The following is a 23,769-nucleotide window of genomic DNA, read 5'->3' on the forward strand; positions in this document are numbered from 1 at the left end:
GTGCCTGGGCTGGGGCTCACATTAATCAGTCCCCTTGTTCAACACTCCAGCTGACATAATTACAACCTGCGCACAGCAGTTATTCAAGTTGAGTCCTTGTCACTCGTGGTGCGAAACTACACAGCTCAGATCCCGAAGGAGATTGCCTTATCACACAGAACAAGGGCTCACAGGAGTTGAAGAGAATAGAAATGGGAAAATGTCTTCCGGGAGTACTATATATTCCTTTAAAATAAGACATTTGAGAGACTTACAAGGGACAAAGAGAAGCATTGTGCAAGGTCTGAAATGAACAGGTTATTATTTTTAAAAGGATTACAGAGGCCATTTTTGTGAAATGGACATGCATTATTAAATAAATTCGGTGGTCTCTCTTATCATTCAGTGGCTCTGCACTATTAGTTTTCTTCAGAAGTGATAAAATAGTTTTTGACTTGTATAAGCTCTTAAGTATCTCTCAGTAGAAATCATCAGAACACAACTAATAAAAGTGCACATATTATACCAGTAAAATTGGCACACACGTAAGGGAAGATCTGTGAGGATCAGAGTTAAGGGTGAAGGAAGAAGCATGCAAAAGGGCTTTCAAAGATGAGCAAGTTCATTAGTTTCTGCCCTTGTATGATACCAGAATGTGAAAGGTGAAGCCACAGAAAAAGTTTCATATTTTACCATTCTTCCCTCTTTTCATGTTAACTCTCTGTGGGAAAAAAGACAAGTCCATAACACTATCTATAATGAAAGAAGGGGTTTTTTTCATGTGATATGATGGGGTTAATTTTATATGGTTGTGGGTTTTTTGTTTAAGATAGAACCTTTGTATACATGATCATAGGATAATTTGTTTGGTATTGGTCTATAAAATTCCTCAATATGACAGAATTTCACTGGTATCCAGAAAGCTTTTTCCCTGGTGTTTAATTTTTTTTATTTCTGGGTTAGCTTTTTGAAGTAATACCATTCAGGTAGTTCCTATTCTTCTCTATCAATAGATTTAGAGTGTTGCTCTGATTTCTCATTTAGTTAAAATCATGTTATGTCTGTTAGATGTAATTGTGTATTGTTGAAAGAACAGTAAAAACGTGACTATTCTGGGCGGTCCAATTTTAATCTCATACTTTTACAAGACACTTTATCTGAAATACTTTGAATAGTCTGAGTAGAAGTGCAGTAGAAACTACATTATACATTTTACTTTGTATATAAGTGTGCTAGGTAAGTCAAATACATATTTCAGTGCTTTCATTCCATTTCAGCATCTTTTGGTTAAGTACACAGCACATTAATTTTGATGTGTAAGTCTCCAGTGAAAGTCCAGCTACATGAAAACTGAACAGCAGGGCATCCTTACAGGCAAAAGTACCCTTGCAGGAACAAAAATCACGTTTTGCTTACTCCTTACTCTTAAAACCAGTTCTCCTGGAGTGAGTGATGTCTCTGAAGTAAGCTCAAAGTACAGAGCCAAATGCTGCATTTACTTACATTTGTGCAGAAAATGGCATTATGAGGACACAATCTGAAGAGAATGATGTTTCTCTGATATATGCTTTCAACACACATTTTAGATTAGATAATCAATCATACCTCCAACTAAAGACCCAAATTTGACTTTCAGAATCTAAGATGGTTTTGCAGTATTGACAGCCAGGAAGAATATATTTTAATTTGCAGACTGAACAAATTTCCATGACATCATGGAAGCACAATAAATGGCTGACCTCACAATGACATTTTTCAGACTTAAACTGTACTTCTTGGAGACTTTGAGCCCAGAAAAACCCTTAAGCTCAGCCAGTCTGACCTTCTACAGAAAAAAACCTGCATAGGTCTTTTTTTTTCCAGTTTGCTCTCTACTGACTGAATTCTATGATCTAGAAACATATTCAGGTTTGATCTGAAAACAGGCAAAGTTGCAGAACCAGCTTCTCTTCTGTGAAAGATTAATTGCTGAAGAAATTGTGCTTTGTTTCTCAGTTGAATTTGATTGTTAACTTGCAGTCATTGCTTTTGGTTTCATATAGGTTTTCTCTAGGTTAGGTTGTCTCTTAATCACGCCTTTATTCCATGTTAAGTTACTCACGGGCCAAGCTCAAGTGTAATAAGCAAAATAGAAGGGGTTTTTCTTATGTGTTTTAGAGTTTTTTACCCCACTAAATTTCTATTTCTATTTATAATCACTTTGTGGCTGTTTGCTCCCTTTTTTAAATGTAGGCAGTAATACAGGACGTAGATGTTCTAGAATTAGTTTCTCCGGTGTCACAAAAGAGAACATTACATCCTTACATTTGCTTGCTACTTCCTTGCTTATACAGCCAAATATAGCACGGGGCCTTTCTGCTTATGGCATCACACTAGAAGTTCACATTAAACTGATGCTCCACTGATCCCTAAATCATTTTCAGTGTCACAGCTTTTCACAGCATTGTCTAAGTTACTTGCATGTGTTGTGCAAAGGTGGGAAAGCTAACATGTAATTGTGTGTGTACACGTTGTGATTGAACACGCCTGGCTTCTGCGACTGCTCTGTAAGATGGCAGTGTCGTTGTTATTAATCATGCTGCCAATTACAGTGTTGTCTGCAAATTTTATTAGCAGGGATTTTATATATAGTTTTGGCATGCATAACAAAAGTGAATCTTTCAGACAATTATTGCTGATTCCTTTGATAAATTGGAACATTTGAAATGAGGAAGGAAATGACCATCTCTTTTTGCATGGGAGGGGGTGGGGCTGGGATAGGGCAAGAAGAGGCACTGTATTAGCATTAAAAAAAACTACTTTGAGCAGAGATCATACAGACCACAGTGCCCTGGGTATGAATCCAGGCTGCAAAGCAACAGGATCTGCCCTCTAGGGAACCATGTTGTCACTAAAATGGCTGAAGGAACTGACACGAAGGCCAGTTGGACGAAGTACCATCTGCATCTGAGATTGACAGGCAGCCTTTGGGGTCTGTTGCTATCCTTTCTGACTCCAGGAACATTAGGAGTCCAGTTTCATCTTGTGCAGCCGCTAGAGTCTGCACCCTTTGCTAGGCTCCATCTGCACTTCTGTATCTCTGAAAATACTTTATGTGTTCCTGAGGATATACAAACACACTCCACAGAATTGTTCAGTTACTTTATGTGGTCATTAAAAGAAGTACAAAAGGGAAAAAATTGATGTTGAAAGGAAATGCGTGTCTTCAATTAAATTCATCCCAGCTTTTTTAAAAAATGGATGTTTTCCATGGCCTCATTTCAGCAAGGTATTTGATCATCTACATAAATTTAACCTTGTGAGTCATTCTTTTGAAGTCAACGGGGGCTGCTTGTTCTTAAGCCTCACAAATGCGTAAGTACCTTGTTAATTCAGGGCCTATGATACCTAAAGCCCGGTCTCCATCCTCACACCACTGCAGAGGTGCTGTTTCTCAGACCAACTTCTCTTTTATGCCATCTGCTCTAAGAGGAAAGGAAAGGGGGAGGGAGGAAGCCCATGAACAATGGAGTGATTATTCTCAGTTACTGTGAAATAGATGAACTCCACCTGCTATTTCTGCCACTTAAACCTTGGCTGACACAGTGCAGCAGCGCACTGTGTGCAGCAGAGCCCGGCATCCCTCAAGCTGCAGGCACACAGGCCCTTGAGCTGGGCCGTCACAAAGACCACTCTGCCTGCAGAACGGTGGAAGCCAGGAGTTCTAGCAAATGTTACAGAGAGGTTTCAGAAGCAGATCAGTCCTATGAAAAATTGTTTGGTTATTGTTGCTTTGGTTTTGGTGTTTTGTTTTTGTTGGTTGGTTGGTTGGTTGTTTTGGGTTTGTTTTGTTGTTTTTTTTTTTTTTTTTCCTTTGTTTGTTTTGCTATTTTTTCTTCTCTAGTCAGTAAAAGGAGACACTGAGCCTCTCTCTCCAAAGAGCTGCTGGGGCAGACTCACAGGCTGAGCAGCCCAGCTCTACACAGCACCTGTGGGGACAATGAGGACCACAGCACAGGTAGAGAGCTGAGGCACATTTCCATGACTTTCTGTATCCTTTCCACCCATTCCTTCCAAGTCTAGCACTTTGGACATAATTTGCAGGTTTCTGTCTAAAAGCCTCTTCTTTATTTCTTTCTCTATTTTCTTGTAGAAAATAGAATGGAAGCATTTAAGGCAGGCTGTAGTTCCTTGGAATCACAGATGGGCTTTTTCCTGTAGAAAATCATGTGTTTTTTTTAAATTGTGGAGTCTGTTGATTGCTGGTTTTTTACAAAATACTCTGAAAATTCACAAGTAGATCTAGATGCCAGCACTAGGTCTATATTTTGGTTTTTGTTCACTGTGCAGGGTTGTAACTGGCTTTGCAGATTCCTCAGAGGTAAACAAGACCAGAGTACATCACTTCTTATTTCCCTTCAGAATTTCCAATTACCCTTAATTTGCCTTTTAAAGCACTTACTTTGGCTATCGCAATGATCAATTACTTGAAACTGGGAATTTTCATTCCAATACATTGTAAATAGAATGGTGGATCTGTGGCCAAATTAAAATTTGGACATGCTAGTCTGCTGAATGGAGCTCAGACACAAGCAGTAATTATCAATCTTCCATCATTTTCTGTGCTGACGCACAAGTTTTTGCTGCTTCCCTACAGGGCTCTGCTACTTTTTAGCAGCCAGCATTGGACATCTGTCACACATACTGTATGTCATAACAAATAGATCATTACAGAAAAAAAATGCCAAGCTAAAAATGTAGAAAAGCAGAAAACATTACGATTATTATCCCTGGGTGTTGGTATAATACTATCAGAATAAATCCCAAATACATTTTTATTATTTTCTTTGTGAAACTGACTGTATTGTAAAATCTCATTAAAACGTGTAAATGTAGTGTACTCTCTTTTATGGGCTACTCCGTATTTTCTGAGTGGCAACACATGCAATACATGGCAGTACATAACATGGCAATACATGTGGCCACCAGGTTGTTGGGCATGCATTTTTATGGCACTGTGGGTGTGTGTTTTAGTCACCTTTTCTTGGTAGAGTTGAAAAGCTGTGAGCTGCAGAAGCAGCTGTGGTGCCAAAGGTGTTGCTTGTCCCCAGCAGCTTGTTGCTTCTGTCCACCAGAGGTCTTTAGGAACAGCGCAGGGAGGTATTTGGCAGCAGTGACACAGGCAGAGTTGAGCTGGCACTGGGTACATTGGAGTTGCCCCCCTGAGTTCCCACAGAGCCGTGTGCTGCTAATTCCAGCAATAGTATAGTAAGTCACTTGAGAATTGAGGTTGTTTGCAGAGTGTCGGCACTTGTATCCATGTGATTGTTTCCCCGCCCACTTAAAACCTAAATGAAAGGTTGAACTTTTGCTTTTAAATGCAAAGAGCAAGGAAAAAGTAGCCCAGGTCCATGTTAGTAGTGAGAAGGCTGACAAAATGTATTACATTTCCTGTAAATAAATACATAAATATATGTTATGTGTGTGTGTTAATCCAGTAATTACTGCAGTTTTATAATGTTAGTTTCAACACATTACCACATTTTTGGTTATGATATTTCACTTTTTTTTATTATTTCTTGTGCAATACTGTATTGACTTGCAGCATTGACGATGCAAGCTTTAACTTTAAAACTTGCAGTCTGAATTGCCATTGAATTATGTATTATTATGTAGCTAGTTTGCACTAACTGGCAATTAGTTTATTTTATTTTAAAACCAGAAATGTAGCTAAATTTTGAATATGCAGGGAACAATTTTTGCTTGGCTCGTTTGTTTGTTTGGGTTTTTGCTAAGTAGAAGTTGGGCAGAGTGACTGTCATTGTGGAGGTTTTGATTGAATAAGCCTGCTTGTATAATATAATTACCACAGATTGAGGTATTTATTTATTTCCTGTCAAGATAATATTGCCCATTAGGTTGTTTACCACCACCCTACTGAATGTTAGTTTTCATACAGTTTAGTGACAGCAAGAAACAAAGGCAGGCTAGAAGGGTTAAGGGTTGTATTTTGGAAAGCAGTAATGCTGAAAACAACTTGAAAGGTCCCCACATTTAACTGAGTGTGCAGGAGCTCTTGGTGCTGCAAGAAGTATCCAGGAGTTTCCAGAAGTGGCTGCCACTGGAGAATGCTGAGCATGGGGGAAGTCATGGCATCCATGTATGCGTCACTGGTGTGAAATGTGAATGTGTTCAAAGCTTAAAGCAACTGAAAGAATGTAAGGAGAACCTGATGATTGCTCTGAGTTGAAAGGAACTCAGTCTCTGTAGCTCTTCTACTGGAGGTCCAGGTATCAGGAGATTCTACAGCCAGGAAAGGTGCGTTGGACATGTGGCACTGCTAGCTGGATGCAGGGGGATAAGAAATACAACACTTTGTAAAAGGGAGAGTGATCAACTGAAGAGTAATTTGCTTATGATTTCAAATTACTCCCTATTGCTCTCCATAAGAAACCATGTTTTCGTACCAAAAGGGTTATGGTTTGAGAAAAGAATCACTGGGAAAATGTTTATGAACTGTGCTATCAATGAGGTCAAGGTAAATGTTGCATATGACTCTGTGTTTCTAAAAATCTATGACTCTCCTTTTCTAGTGTAATTATTCCAATTTTGTTTTAAAGAGAGTTTTCCTAGTTAGATGGCATTTTCTGTGAAAGTTATACCTGCAAACGTTCGGTGAATAACGGGTTAAGAATCTACAATAGTGCATATTGCTTCATTCAGAAGTTTGCTTTCATCATAATTGCTTTTATTTCTGGAAGAAAGTATCTGGAGACTTTGCTGGTTTTCAATCAAAATACTGCAATTTCTCTGTAGTTGCAGGTTGCATAGCCGGGTGTAGAGAGTGCAGAAGACCTTCAGAATACTGTCTATATGAGAGTGATCTTGATTCATACTGACAAATGGGAAAAATAGAAATATTTTCAATCTGTTGTATTTGTATTTGTATTTCAATTACTGTATTTGTTTTTATGTTGTAAGTTGTGATGTCAATGGAGCTGCTGTAAGTCTTTTACATTATATGCATTTCTCTGCAGAAAGAAGATGTTTATATCTAATGTGCTGGATAAGACCTTTTGAAAAAGGTTTATTTTGTGCAAATAAGAGTCCTACAAGGTGCTAATTTTTTTAAAACTTAGTGGACTAGATAATTAACATTTTGCCTCATTTGCACCTCTGAAACCTTCCATTTCCATGTCTTGCAGTAAGTATCTTTCTGAAAATGTCAGGCACTGCATAATGGAAGAGTGTTCTAATTTCAGTTTCTTATTAGTAAATAGGAAAAAAAAAAAAATTGATGACGTCCTGCAATATTTCGTTTATCTGTTTAATACAATGCTAATGAATTCTCATGTAGAAAACCCTTAAAATATAGAAACATTCTTATTCTGCATGGGCAAATTTAGAATTTACAGATACTTTGTGAATTTCTCTTACTTCATGATTTTTATCTAAAACACTGCGTAAAAGACAAGGACAGCAAGTAGCTTGGTACTGGGCAGCCACAGATCTGCAGTTAAATACTGAACTTGGCTGTTCACAGAGGCTGCTTGAAGAGGCTGGCTGGAGAGCACAGAGCACAACCTGCTGCATCCAGCCACGAGGCTGAGGATTAGTCCCTCTGCACGGAGAAGGGATGTCCAAATCCCTGCCCTCACACAGCTTGTACTGCTTGCTGGTGAGACAGCTGGCTGAGCTCTGCAAGACTGAAAGGAAGAAAGAGATGATGGGGGAGTAGTAACTGCAGACAGCACTTACTGAGGGGACCTTCAGGCTTACTGTTGTCCCCCTAGCATAGATTTGCTTCAAGACTCACTGCTCCACCCATGTTTCCCTGCTGCTGACTTTGAACTCCCATCTCTGCCACCTGCAAAGTGCATGTCTCTGCTCTTCCATCCCAGGCCCCTGAACAGTGCTGCTGGGTGCACTGGGGTAGGGCTGGTTTTGCTGAGGAATCCGGTCTTTTGAACATTATAGCTTGCCAATGCAACTGAGAAGTTGCCTTCATAGGGGCACTTATACTACTTTTTAGGGGCTAAAGGAAAAACTGTACTTTCTGCGTTAAGGAGGACGGCAGTTATGAGGACTTCTGTCCTATCCACCAGAAGCATGTTTCCCACTCTTCTGCAGACCGTGCACTCTGTTTCTTGCTCTTAGCGCAATGCCATGGTTCTTTGTAAAAGAACTGAAGCACATACATATAAGAATAGGAGAAGGAAGGCAAAGTAAACAGGTAAACAGAGGCAACAGCTTCTCATGTTGAGAAAATGTCTGGCCATTTTATACAATTCCTAACCTTCCATTTTATTTCACTCTCCCAACATATTGGATCCATAGTGCTAAGAGGCAAGGGTGCAGATGGCTGTGGAATGGGGCATTGGGCTTCCTTGTCACGGAATGATTTCTGTGCAAGCTCAATGATCACTGAAAACTTGAATAAATTGTTTGTAATTGGAGCATCCCAAATAAAGAGAGACAGCTGGGAGTGGTCAGCATTGAGAAAAGAGTCAGGGGATGTTACCACTAAGCGCACATATCTGAAGGGAAGCTCTAAAGAAGAGGAAGCCAAGCTCTTTTTCAGTGGTGCCCAGAGACAGACAAGAGGCAAATGGTACAAACTGGAAGATAGGAGTTTTCCTCTGAACATCAGGAAACATAATTCCATTGTTAGGGTGATGGAGCATTGGCACAGGCAGCTCAAGGGGGATAGGAGATATCTTTGGAGATATTCAGAGGCTGCCTAAAAATGGTCCTGGGCAACTGGCCATGGGTCATCCTTCCTGAGCAACAGGGATGAACCAGAGAATCTCAAGAGGTCCCTTTGAGCCTTAAGCATGCTGTGATTCTGTGACTAAAGTACCATTTTATAATTGACAAGTCATTTCCAGTTTATGATACTTGAATATGCAGGAACCTTTAATTTATTGAGAGCAGAAAAAGATACCTGGTTGGTAGGAATGACTTGTAATGGCAACATGGAATGTGCAGCTAGAACAGCAATGGGAATGCATTGCTGTGTGATGAACATTAGAGAAAAATGCCCTTTTTTAACTTTTTTCAGAAGAGGTTTTCTGTTTATCTTAAGCAGTGGCTGCCTTTCTCAGGAGAATCCTACCATCTGCCTCCTTTATTTCAAAGTGTTACCCTTTACAGAAATGTGGGAGCTCTCCTGGATGTGGAAAGTAGGCCTATGCCCTTCCTCATATATCAGTCTTTCATGGAGGAGGTCATACAGGTTTTTTACATGTTAGCAATGTTCCATCTCCTCTTTCACTGTGTATAGCACTGACAAGACACTGATAAATCCATACAGGCCTCCCTCTTCCCTTTAATAAGGTTTTTGAGGGCTTTGCATCAAGTCTCAAACCTTTCTTCATATCTAATAATAAGAAGACTTACTGCAAGACATGAAATAAAAAGAAAAATTTTGTTGTGTTTCTTTACATCAGAATTGAATATAAACTCATTGACTAGCTTTAGACTAGTTAAGCCTCTGTAATGAGTTCCCTTCCTGTTACTTCAGAGCATGCACAAATTGACAGAAATATATGTTTGATTTTAAAAATGGATCATGAGGATGAAAGCATACTTACATGAAGCAATGGTAATAGGAATTTAACTTAGAAACCTCTACTGTAGCTTTACTGTACTACAGGCTAGTCTCCTAAAACCTGCATTTATTTGTTAGTGACTGTAATTCAGACTGGAACTCAAAAATCAGATAGACTTTCCTCAAGCTGGGCTCTATTTTCTAAATTTCAAAACAAAGGAAATCCATATTTCAAGCTTCATAAACACCAGGAAGTGAATCTTATAATACAAGGCCTGTCAAAAGCTTAACTATCATTATAGTATATGTATATAGTTGCTATTGCAACATTATAATGTTTTAGTTATATTCTTGTCATGAGATAGCTTTAATGAGAATAGAGTTTAAAATCACAGACCTCTGTGTTTGCTCATACGATATGAAGTGATGAAATTACACACACAACGTGTTAGTGGGGGTGTTTTGTGTCAGACATATAGTAGCATACTTGTACAGGATGTGGGAGAAGACTCCTAATAAAACACACATTCAAAATACACTGAATAATTAAAAAACATTTTATATGCAGTACACTTTTGTCCTGTCATATTTGAAGGTATCACTTGGCTTCAAAAGTGCTTGGATTTGCCAGTTGTTACCATCATGGCTCACCTTATGACGGCAACTGCTGCTTTGCAGCCTAATATGAGGGGCTATTTGTAATGCCTTGTGATCTCATATTCCTCATTTCTGATTAAGCCTTCCTGGCCTTGTCACATGGAAAAATATGGGTTTAAAAATTTTATATCTGTATGTTGGCGTGTTTAGTGACAGATTTTTACTGATGACTGAATGAATGAGGCATCAGGATTGCTCTGTTTAAAGTGGATGAAGCAAATTCCAAATCAAAGGAGATAGAATTGGCCTTTTATGGCTTGAACAGGCAGGTTTTCTTCACAACTCCTACATAGGTTTCCATAGATCTTTTATATATTTCACAGAAATATTTCAAAGTAAAAAGTTTTATATCTTTCCTTAAAATAGTATGAGAGCTAAGCTAAAAGAACACAGATACTTTATTTCAAATTCTTATGCTCTGCTTTAATCTGCTGCCCTTTAAAGTATAACCCATGATAGAAGGTTACTAGGTTGTCTCCTGCTTTCATTGCAGTATACACTACCTTTTTTTTTTCTTTTTTTGTAAAATACATATTTCACTTTAACAACATTTATGAGCATTGTAACATTTTTAGAGCTGAATCCTGAAAGATGCTGTGGACTAACATTTTCTATATTTTTCAGCGATAACTGTCTTCTCTGACATTCTCAGGCATCTGACCATTATACCAGTATATAGCAGATGGACATGACAGAGGGTGAGCTTTGGCTGCACCGTAAGGCAGATATCAACTTTACTATGACCATTTCCAAGGGAGAGACAAGCATTCCAGCAGAACTTCAAGCTGCTACTTTCAGTTTATTTTAGGGGTCCTTTTTTTAGGTGTCTGTTACTGTGGAATTTCTGTCAGTGAGGGGTATATAACCAGTTGCCCAAAATGCTAAAGTTGTCTTATTTGAGTATTTGTGAAGTATTATGCATTTGTGTAGTTTACACAAGTGTTTGTTGTTTTTTTTTTTTTTTCTTCAGTTGGGCTGAATTACTGTTCTTTGTTTGGCAATAATAATAGTATATGCTTGTAAGAAAGTCTGAAAATTAAGCAAAACCCCAAAGCAATGGTACACATGGACAGTTCTGTTCTTTTGGGTCAAGAATAAATATACTGACTATTTCTGTTTTAAATAAATGGAGCAGCAGTGTATTTTATGTTGGACTCATCACAAAGTTCGAATAAGTAGGAATTTCTAATGCAAATAATTTTGTAATGAGACTGGAAAATTTTAAAGACTAGAAATTAAAAATTACTGTTGTATGGATCTCTCTGTGAATAAGGAAAATGTGAAAACTTATTACCTTTTTTTCAGAAATATGATTATAAATATTACTTTAAAATGTGTTAAACTAGTTGTACATGTAATCTGAATTTTATGCATGAAAACTCCACTACTTTCACAAAAGCTGTGTTTAAGATGTAAACCAGAATCTGTGTGTATTTTCAAAAAGGTGTAAACCTGAACAACTCAATTCTCCTTCCTAGGAACAGTTCACACAGTGAGATGAAAGTTGGTGGAATATACTTGCAAAAATAATTCACAGCTACTTCTATTGAACTTAGGAACTGTGTAGGAAAGGTTCATGTGAACTCCATTGGAAATGTTACAGACATTTGTGAATTTTAGCTTTGCTAAATAAAGACTTTTGCTTAATTTCTTAATTGTCCATCACTGTCAATCTATGAGAAAGATAGAAAGTTCTGTAAATGTAACAAATCAGGCATTCTGGTTCAGATGTAATGTTTAGTTAACCTGAAGCAGCTTTGGGACCCTTCATGCAAAGGACAACATTTATGCAAAACCTAAGAGGATGCAAAAAATCTACAGATAATGAAAAATGTGTGATGACTACTGATTTTCTGTTATAACACTAGGTTTTATTGGAACCACTGGTAGAAAGTAAATTAATATGTATATTTTTTCTTTTTTTCCTTGCTGTTTAGATCTAACTGTGCAGAAAATATCCGTAAACACATCTTGCATACGGGAAAGCATGAAGGAGTGAAAATGTATAACTGTCCTAGGTGTGACTATGGAACAAATATCCCTGTGGAGTTTCGTAACCACTTGAAAGAACTACACCCAGACATTGAAAATCCTGATCTGGCATACTTGCATGCTGGTAAGGTCATTCCTCCCTTTGCTTATAAATTCTTTTCTAAATGCCAGTGCTTAAATGATTGTAATACCAAAACAAAAAGTTATTTATTCTGAAGAAGAACATGGTTTTAAAGTGGGCTTAATCCTCTTCAAGTTTTCCAGGGTTGAAGATTATGCATTAAGCACTGAAATCTATTCATGTTACACAAGCAAATCTTGCAGTTCAATAAATAAACATCAAAAGTGCATGCTATTTAGATTCCTCATTTTGAAATCTAACTGAACTTTTAGGGGAGAAATATTTTTTAACATTTTTATTAAGTCCTTCTGCCTATGCTATTCCCCCAAAAACAGAAACACAAAATTCCATCAGAAATACAGTGGCAAATTAATGCACTACTTTAAAAATTCTTTGATTTCATTACAAAAAAGTAGAAAAGTTCCTCATTAAAAGGTAGAACAACAGAGCTCAACCAGGAACTTATATGTTATAATTTTAGGCTTTGTGTTAGAGAGCGCACACATGGAAGTCACTGGAGGAATGCAAAACAAAAACATTACTTTGGAAACAGGAATTAAAAGAAAGGAGATGGGGTGTTTTCTGTTAAGGAACAAGGGTTTTTGGTCTTTATTTGGTTTTGGGTTTTTCTTTTAATAGATTCTACATTTCAGAATGGAAGGCAGAAGATTAATGGAAGCGTCAAGTTAGGAGAAAATAAAGAGTTCAGTGGCAGGAGGTTAGGAGAAATAATACAAAATTAGACTGGAGCTTAAGTGAAATGTGATCTGCCGGAGATGTTAGCTGCAGGAGAGGCAGCTAACTTAGACATCACTGGGTGGAAAGACAAGTCAGAGCAGTGGGAAAAAAGAACAGATGGTGAGAAGAAAGAGTTGGGGAATCCAGAGGAGGAAGAAGCTATGTGGGCCAAAGTCTCCATGAGATGCAAATTAATCTTCAATTGAATTACTACTATTAGTACTCCTGTGTCAGATTTGAATCTTGTGTAGAGAATTACTTTCATAGTTTTTGATATCCTCATATCTGTAAAAATGTAAAACCTGGAGAGTTTTCATGCAGCTTTGTGCAGTATGTCCCCTGTAGTTGCTTTAAAACCTCTCAGTCTTCTCAAAATGACTGCTTGCTTTCTTGACTAGAGGCAGTGTATTATTTGTACCATATATTTCTATTTGCCAAGTATTCCACTTCATTTTGGAACCAATCATCATGTCATGTCAGCATATGGTGGATAATATCTGGATGTGCAAAACAAAATGCCAGTTGGCAGAATCCCAATTTCAAAATAGGTCAGAAAACCGATCACATTCCACCATAGTTCTCACTAAAGCAAATGAATATTCAACTCAGAGCTTAAATCCAAACACTGTTGAATTTTTACTACAGTAATCCCACTTAATATGAAAAAATCAAATGCTTTCAATAGACAGATATAACAGAGAGCTGTAGCAGTGATAGAATCACTAACATTGCAAAATTACAAATATTTTATGCACATTTTCCCATTATTAGTTTAAGACTATATCTGGGTAAATTACTTGTTCATTGCAGCATACTGTGGTTAAAACTGTTCATCTTGCTTGTCTTGGTAACAGAAAAACAATCATCAGTGTGTTGTATCCTAATGATATTTCTTTTCTATACATCCACTCTCAAACTGTAGAAATCCCCTTGCACTAAACAGGGTACTGTACAAATATATTAGCACTAGCAAGAACAGATTGTCACCTAATGATTGCCAGGTTCTCCTAGAACTGGTATAGGACAGAATTCTTGAAACATTGTTTGCATAATCTCATTGCTAAAAGGATGATACTGTATTTTCTCTTCTAAGAGAAATGCTGTTAAAGAGGAACCTGAGTGATGGCTGTGTATTCATACCATAGTTAAATGAGGTTTATTTTCTTCTTTTCAATCCATTTCTAACTGCTGGACATCTGAGAGTTAAAGGTTTTAGAGAAGATTTTTGGAGGAATGAAGGACAACTCCTGTGCCCTGGCTAACATCCCTTATAAAAATAAGATTTGTTCTGTGTCTGGCTCACCATTACTGATGACTTACTGGCCATTGGCTGCACCCACAGAGAATCTACAACAAGACACAGAACCCCTTAGGATGATAGGAGTATGAAAGTGTCATACAAGATTGATTTTTTCCCCCTTTTTTTAACTTAAACATATTTGTCTGTCTTTTATGTTCTAATATTGCTTTGTAACAGGAAAGCCAACCCTTTTGCTTCTTTGAGCAGATAGAAACAGAATAAGTCTCTTCACTGGCAAACAGAGCTCCAGCCAATTTGCAAGACAGGCAGAGACTCCTTCACCACAGCCCGTCAAGAGTGGAGCCGTGGGGTACCTTTAGGATGTGACTGGGAGTAAAAGTCAAGTCTGTCTCTTGTCTGTGAAATTAAGACTGACAGATGGATTTCTAATTTAAATTTAATGCTCTTTTTATAATTGTTGCGGAAAGAGTGGAAACTTCAGACAAGCCTTAGCCTCAGATTCTGGCAACAGTTTAAGTTCAAGGAATCACCCTGGCCTGCAAGTTCTAATGATGGCAAGTCAGATTTATTTATAAAATGAATTATTTATTAAACAGACAAGAGGTAGCAGATGGAAGATCTTAATCAGAATCACTTACTACACAGTATAAAACTAAAAAGAACTACTAGTAGATTAGAGTGTAACATAAAAATGCAAAACATCAAGCTACCTATACTGGAGCTAGAAAAAGAAATAGTATTGATTAGGAGTCAAATCTAACTTATCACTGAAACCATGATAATGTGCACATTCCTTCACAAAATCCCTGGGGAGTACCCACAAAGCAGGCATCCCTACTCATGGGAGAAACTCCACACATTTCCAGGGAAATGTATAGAAGATTTCTGCTTTCTGAAAGTTTGGTGTGGCTCTTAGAGTTGTAAAGTGAATGTCAAAAATCTGGCTTATCTTTTCAGATCTCACTTCCAGCAGTAAGATGTTTATTGACAGTTGGGAGATCTTAACCCCATCGTGCCAAAATGACTTACTGTAAGACAGCTTGTCCTGTTTGAGTTATCTGGCAGGTTAACAAACCGATAAGCTCTTGTGGGTGGTGAGATGCCCTGCTACAATAATACAGTACTCTAATATTAGTTTCTATTTAGTTTTCTTTGGCAGCTACTGTACTGCTTTATGGGGTCAGTGGTAGTAAGGAGCTTGAGGAAGCTTCATTTCTAAGGGAGAGGCTGGGAAGATGGAAGGCAAAAGAATTTGTGAGAATGATACTGTAATTGCAGAGTGATAGCACTTCTGTTCTAAACTGATATATAGAAATGCCAGAAAACCAAGTCTTCAGACTTTCTTTCCTCTTTTTTCTATAGGCTCCCTCTGTAATAAAGGGAATTATTTAACAATACAACTGTATTCCTTATAAATCTTACGTATTTTGAAACAATAACAGTCTGGATTATACTTTTGTCTTTAACTTTGAAAATTTAATACATTTTAACAGCAGGGCTTTAATGCAGACAAGCCAACAAAGATATATGCAATTCACATAAAAATGTGAACTGAATTTGCTTCAAATACCAGTTTATGCATTTAACCTTAATTTTTATACAAATCACAAGATCTGTTTTTTAAAATGTCCATGTGTTTTTCTGTGGGAGCTTGGTGCCTATTTCTTGACATTCTGTGACCCATTTTCTCAAGGTCTGTGTTAAAACTGAAATTTTGTTGGAAAAAAAGCCAGGAATCCAGAGACTGTTTTCCATTATCCACCATATGAATTTACTTTCTTTTTAAAAACACATTTAAGATACTGATAGATCTTATAGCTGTTCTAAGAACAGAACTGGGCTTACTAGCAAGCTCAGGAATCTTGCAGGTAATGTTTAAATTATAGAATTTTGGTTTTAGTGGAAGCTGTTTATGTACATTCTTATTATCCACGTGCATCTGAATGTATGTCATTACAAGTGGAAAACTAATGCAACAGATGAGCGAATTGTCATATCATGTTGCTGACTATAATTTTAGTGATTTGTCTAAAAATTACATTATTTGATTAAAAAAAAAAAAATTAGTTTCTTACTGTGGGCTTGTTTGAACTGTGAGTCTTAAAGCAAGCTGAAGAAATCTTTTTATTCTTGTGTGCGTTGCATTTCCAAAATTCATGAATGTGCTTTCTTCTAACTGATGCTACATTGCAGTACTGAGTTGAACATAACCTGAATACTTTGTCAGGTGGGACTGGAGAAGGGCCCATACCTGTGGAAGATCCTGCAAGGGATCAGTATTCCAGTTTTCTTTCTTGGTGCTTTGTCTGCTTTGGAGCAGCATCACTTGGCAGTGATAAGTTCAGCTTGAACTAAATGTTCCTCATTTAGGACCTCTTGTCTTACAAACTTTGTGATACTATTACGATGCATTATTTATGTCCAAACAGTGTAATATCTATGCCTGAACATCTCCATTATTCCAACAGCTGCAGAGTTTGTGGTATCTCAGTGTACCTTAGTAGCCTTCTGTGGATACTAAACTGGTCAGAAGCAAAAAGCTCTTCAGAGAGAAGGGAAGCAGTTTGCTCATTGGTTTTGTGATAATGTTGAAAGTTGTGCCGTGATACTGAGAGGTATTTTCCATATCGTTATTTCCGTGCTGCACTCTAAAAAGTGGAGATGATTTCCAAGAACGAATGCAACCCTAGAAGTCAGAATAACCTGGTTTTTTACTGAGCAAAAGATATAATGGTACTGCTTTTTGTACAAGTTTCCTCATGTGCAAAATAGTTGCAACACTTACATAGTTTGAGCCACAAAGCTCTTGCTGGAAAATGGCTTCACAACAGTCAACTGTGTGATTAGAGAACTGATAAAGGCACTGAATAGAAAATTTCGTGATGTTTAATTTAGAACTAGCAGTCATGCCAAATACTTCTTGGAAGTTGTTATTTTAAAAAAAAAAAAAGAAAGAAATGAGTGAAGCCAGCTCAATTCATTGTAGTCTTTGGTAAGGTTTGAGGTTTTCTTGCTTTGACAATGATACTATGCTTGGAAAGCGCTCAAATTTTCCGGCGTATGGTGAGAGAGTCTACCACCCATAGCCCCATGAGCAGGGGTGGAGGATCACTTACTCCTATGGATCCTGACAGAACTAAAAGTGTGAGCTGCTTCCTTGCTCTGCACAGACATGTTTTGGGGAATGCTTGGAAGTACAGCTTTGTGTGCCTGTGCCTCTGTGAAAATTATAGGTGCCTCTGGGGTTGGGCATTCACAGAACAAAGATTGTGACGATTGTGTTTTGGCAGTTGGCTGCCTACGTGGTGATTGAACGCTTAGTGTTCATGAAGAGTTACATAATTCATGACCAAATGATAGATAGGTACTTGATTATAGTGTATGAGTTGCTTCACAGGGAGAAAATATCAGACGTGAGCTACTCTTAGTCTAGCTGAGAAAAACCTAAGAAAAATCAGTTCCTGAAAGCATAGTCAGACAAATTGAAATGAGAAACAAGGTGCAAACACTTAAATATGAGGTCAATTGAGCTCTGGCAGCAACTAGCAAAAGAAATTATTCTTGTTCTGTTCCTTTGAGCCTTGAGAAGACTGGATGTCTTTCTGGAAAATAGGTTTTAGGAGGGCCCAGGTTTGCTGGGTTCTCTGCAAAATGTAAAGGGGCTTTGATATACCAGAAGTCAGACTATAATCTAATGGTCCTTTCTGCTCTTAAATCTTCAAACAGTGTTAATCTACAGCCTCCTGGTAGGGGATGTGTTTGTGAATCTGAAGTGTTTGGGTGTTGTGATAGCAGTGGAATAGCTGAGGAGACGGGTAAGTCTCCCAAAGTGTTCTTTCTCAGAGGCAACATTCCCATCAGCAGTGCTAAATTCTTACTCGTTTTGAGCCTGAAGTGGAAATACACCAACTTAAACTGTTTGTTTCTGGTATGCCATTAAAGCCTTTATAAAATATCTTGTAACATACATTTATTTAATTTTTTAATGTGTTTGAAGAATCCGTATAAAATTCTGCTCTTTTCCCTGGCAGTTCCCTTACTGTGTTATTGTCTCCTCTTTTATATATGTTTGAAAAGTATTTTTCCAAACTTTAGGTGCACTCTTCAAAAGGCCGTGCTTTCCACACATTTCTCTTTCAGTTTCTTTAGCTTTTCAGAAACAGGGCTGTGCCAGCAACCTGCAGCATGATTGCATCATCAACAAGGGACAAAATTGTGATCCTATCAGTTGTAACAGTTGCAATATTCATGAATGGAATTCTGAAAGTTCAAATAGTTAATCCCAAATAAAATTGTGATCTTTATCCCACTTGACAGCTACATTTATCAAATTATTAAGAAAAAAAAATTGATTGCTAAAAGTTATGGTGTGATCTATTATGTGATTTTATCAAGGTATGACTGTATTACCAAATGGAAACTGCAGACTTATTCAGAATGTGAATTGGACACACAGAACCTGATAATATAGCAATTATACTAGTATCCTAGTGCTTTTCTACTTCTAAATATCTTTTGCTACTCCTTTCTCTTGCGTCTTTTGATTCTTTAGTAGAAAATACAGAGTTAAAAAAACAGGAAAAATGAAACAATAAAAGCTTGTTAGCTCTTATACTCACTGAATTTTTCAAACTACAAAAATATAAAATCAGTAAATGCTATTTATCGATGAAGCAATGGAAATACAAGTCAGTTGACTACTTAGGCAAACTTGTAATTCATACCTAATGTAAAACCTCCAAAGAATAGATACACAGTTGTGTTTGCAAGCATATTTAACTTTTTTTTTTTAATAGTTAATGTTCTTAATCTTTATCACTGTTTAAAGAAAACACTTTAAGTGCTGCCATTTGAAACAATATTAAAATTGTCATTGCTAGATATCGGGAAATCAGGTACAAGCTTTTACAGCAGTGGAATATTGCTTGGGTTTCTAGTCAGATAAAACATTATTTTTGATGGCTGATATACTTTAAAAAAAAGAAAAAGGCAGCAGCAGTTCTGCTTCAAACAGGTTTGCTCTTGTCATAGCTATTAGTACCAGTCTTTCAATAGCATGTCATGTTGATTGGCAGACACTCCCTTTCCTCTTTTGTGAAGAATAATAATTTTAGTGTGTGCTTGAAATAAAAACCTAGTATAAATGATTTTCTGTTTGTAAAGGAGAAAGCCAGGTTCTTTTTAACATATGTAGATTATGTATTATTGTGTTTCAGGAAAGATTAATCTGTTAAAAAAAAAAAAATCCTAAGTAATTTTTTTTTTTTTTTCCCGAACTGTCATTTATTGGAAGGCATTTTATACCTAGCAGAGCTTCCATAGCCAGTATATTTGTCTGGGTGGTCACGACATCAGAGTTGGTTGTTTCCAGGTAGCAAGTGAAATAGAAAAAAAAAAATTGAGTTCATGAAAGTACTTTGTCTCTCTTTTTTTTTTTTTTTTTTTTTTTTTTTTTTTTTTTTTCCCCCCCTAGGATATAGCTTTTTCTGCTGCTTTTGAAGAGCATAGGGACTCCTTTCATAGTTCCTTAGTAGCTTTTCCTGAACAATCAGCATATATTCCTGCTGAGTGACATGAAAGGAGGTGTTGAAATATTTTGATGCAAATATTACATCATCTAATATTCAAAACCCACCACTATTAATATTAGTTACATCCTCTAAGTGAATAATATTCTCAGATATGAATGAAAGCCAATCAGTCTCACTAAAGAAAAAATGTTCAGAATATAGTTTTAAAGGAAAAGGAAAATACTGCCTAGACCAAAGTCTGGAACACCTCTTAATACCTCTGCTCAGTAGAGGTGGGCAGGTGTCCTGTTTGTGCCATAAGCTGCAGGGCCATTGCACAGGGGTTTCCATATTGTGTATACCACCAAAACCATGCAGTCACAATCCCTCTCTCTTTTCAGTGCATTTCTGTCCACAGCCCTTGTAACAGTCATTGGTCCTTTTCTGAAAACTATCGCAGTTTGTAACAGGGCAACTAATTTTGTGGTGTGAGCTATTGCTCCGGAGCAGGTGAATCTCTTTGCCCATATCTAAATATTTAATCTGGGTGTTGGTGTGTGCCTCCTTTCCTGTCATTCCTCTCTGTGGCATTCCAGTTTCCAAAGCTGGGAACCATTTGGGTGGCCTGCAAGGGAGCTGTGCCACAGTGGACAATAGAGAAACCCTCTTCAGGTCTGAAATTTTGTTGAACCCTTAATGCCCACCTTGTATATGCCCTCAAAACACCATTGGACGATCATCTGCTTTGCAAATTCCTTACACTGCCCATACTGGATCCTTGCTGGTGTCCGTAAAACTAGTGCCTCTGCATGGATGTCAGGTTTACTGATGAAAAGAAGGTAATCTTACTCCAAGATACTATTTCATTATATTAATAGATAAAATATCCTTCATGAAGAACGAGCCACACTTTTTTGCCTATTTGGAGCTAAAAATAGGCTATCCTAACATAAAACTTTTAAATCAAGGCTGAAATATTTAAGTGCAGAAGTAGAAGAAAGCCCTTAAGACATGACAGCCATCTAGAAAGGCAAAAATATTTAATTGTGTTAGGAGATATATATGCATAATGCTATGTGACAAATGTAAATAATAAAAGGAAATACTAGTATTGCAATATCAACATATTACAATTTGGAGAAAAGCACCAAAAAATGGGATAACAAGTTCATTGAGAAAACTTTTCAAACAAACAAAAAGATAATAATATTACAAGAGGAATAGAAAAATAAATATATATAGTGCCTAGGAATAATTCAGAATATTTTTAGGTGGGGATTGAACACTTAAAGTGCTTTCCTATTATACAGAGTAGATCTCTTAGTCTATCATCCAGGGAAGTTATGCTGGAGTTCTAAGAAATATAGAGATCTTATATTTTATTTTCATTAAAGTAAATATAAAATAAATATCAGATGCAACATGAAGAATAAAATGGAAATTTTGATTTAAAATGTGCGGTGAATTTTTAGTGTATATAGTAGGTAAAACTTACAAATAACTTATATATTTAAAGTGTATTGAAAATAATTATATATTCCTAGTCTGTGTTATAAATAATTTTTAAAAATTTAATTCCAATGAAAATATGAATAATAAATATCTATAAATAAACCTAAATTATAAATTTCTCAACCATGCTATCTCCTTTATGAACTAATTATTTCATCACTTGCAGTGCTGAACTAACTTTGAAGACCTTTGGGCACTGTATTTCAAATAACCATAGCAGGGTATATTTTGCCTGCATAATGCCAACACCTCTTGGTGGTTTTCTCTGTGGCTCTGCATTATTTAGGGGACACTTTATGCTTTTTCTCCCTGTGAGATGTTACTAGCGTCCCAACAATCTGCACTGAAATTATTCTTGATAAATATCATAAATGATTAATAGTTGTAAGTCTGCTTGCAAGTCTTTGTCTTAGATCTTTTTATAAGTTACACAAAATTACTTGCTATTTAGACACGGTTTCCTTACTACACCAATAACAGCAAGTAATTTCAGAATCAGAAAAGTGCCGATGATGTTGTGCTTTACAGCTACCAACGAAGTGCCATTCCCCAGTCACTCCTTCCCACCAGTGGAGGGATGATGGGAGCCAGAAGGGTAAAAGTGAGAAAGCTCCTAGGCAGTTTATTAGGTAAAGCAACACAAGGAATTAATTCATCACGTTGCGTGGGCTGGCAGGAAAGCTGAGCTCTGTGGCATGCAATGGGAAAACAGATGCCAGTACTCCGAACATCCTTCCCCTTGTTTCTTTTCCCTTTCACTTTACATGCTGAGAATGATGCCCTGTGGTCTGGAATTTCCCTTTGGTCAGTTGGGTCAGCTGTCCTTGCTGTGTCCCCTCCCAGCTCCTTGTGCACCCCCAGCCACCTCGCTGGTGGGGTGGGGAGCAAAAAAGGCCTTGACTTTGTGCAAACGCTGCTCAGGACTAGCAAAATCATCCCTATGATGCTGTTTCCAGCTTGAATCCAACACACACCAGCTAACTTGAAGTAAATTAACTAAAACCTGAGCCAAAGCCAGAACATAGATATGGGAGATTGAATCATAGTGTTAGTTGTGTGCTCGGTGCTTTACTACTTTGGGTCAAAAGTGAAGAGAAGAGCCCTCAGCAATAATTGCTCCAATGAATCACAAATCATTGCAATTCCTTGCTGATTTTAAAAATTTCTTCTGGACTTTTTGTTTGCTTTCATTAATCCAATCTGTGCTGTACTGCCTTTCCATTAATTTTTTGACATGGCATCTTGAGTCTTGACCTTTGTAAGTAGGATGCCTTGTCTGTCTGATACTCATGTTCTTTTGTACTTCTAATTTCTATTTTACTTCCAATAGTTCTTCATAATTTCTTCCATCTTTTCATTTACCAGATCTTTGTTACCTTTCAAATGCTAAATGCTCTCCCATATATCCTTAGTAACCATGGTGGATTTTTCTGTCCTTTTTAATATTTAGGTTTTATTGGATGAATGTAGATTGCACCTTCTCTAACTCTACCTTAAATAATTGCCACTTAAGGGAATTAAGAAGTACAAGGGAAGGAAAATGCTGACCCATAGACTAAGCAGAAGGAAAAAACGTTCCCACTGGGTCCAATTTCCTAAGAAGGACCATCAGGATAGTGACTAGGACCTGAAATTATGGGCTGAATGACCTCTAAAAAATTATCAGTTCAGAGAGGAGCTTGTCTATAACTGTTTGCACTAAAGGAAATGAAGATAGGTAGAAGTCTCGCAGAAGAAAGATTGCTTCACTTTCTTGGTGAACATATAAGAGCATAATATGAAACTATATCTCATATAAATACATTGCATGTCGGCTGTCTATAATTCTTGTATCATGTCAAAAAGCCATGGAGACAGATATCTTATCTTTTAACTCCCAGATGGCCAGTTAGTGGGGAACCCCTTTTTCTTAGTACATCTTCTGAATGTAAGATATTTTATGCTTGTCTTGCATTTATTGGAATGGGTATGTGCTCATCAATATCTAACATCAGAGAAATGGTTTGTACTTAAGTAACCACTGCAGATTTAATACAGATGTTTTCATTCTCTGAGTCATTACAATATGATTTTCATATCATTTTCTCTGATAGTAAAAAGAGACCTTAAAGTGAGTGCAATTTTCATATAAATTGCATAGGAACCTGAGCATTATTAAAAGCTCTGGGCTTCAGACAATTCAGATCACTGGTTGAAATTCTGCATGTCTGGATGAAAGTTACTGCTGGTTTAAGTGGATGCAATTCCAGTTCCTTGGCTTTGGGAAGTAGAGGTGGTACCTGATGTCTAAAAGCAGAGTTGCTGGATGTGTTTCTGCAGTATAGTTAAGAGTACTTCTCTGGTGTTTAAAGAGGATCAGTTACTGATTGTCACAATCCCTGTTTAAATAACATTTCAGAAACTTAGATTATTATTGATGGAAGAGGTTTTTTTATTAGTGGCTGTCCTGTAGTTAAAAGAGTGGGTTGCT

The 23,769-nt window shown here is 37.2% G+C and overlaps 1 protein-coding gene across 1 annotated transcript in view; it reads left to right on the plus strand.

The window, feature by feature from the left end:
- The window catches only part of ZNF407 (zinc finger protein 407), a 337,541-nt gene that overhangs the window by 223,478 nt on the left and 90,294 nt on the right, over window positions 1–23,769 (plus strand). Inside the window, exon 8 of the mRNA XM_040073187.1 lies at window positions 12,103–12,281. Within this exon, the coding sequence (XP_039929121.1) occupies window positions 12,103–12,281 (179 nt within the window). The remainder of the gene's footprint in view (window positions 1–12,102; window positions 12,282–23,769) is intronic.

Source organism: Hirundo rustica, chromosome 1, assembly GCF_015227805.2.
Source record: "Hirundo rustica isolate bHirRus1 chromosome 1, bHirRus1.pri.v3, whole genome shotgun sequence".
NCBI classification, from domain to species: Eukaryota; Metazoa; Chordata; class Aves; order Passeriformes; family Hirundinidae; genus Hirundo; species Hirundo rustica.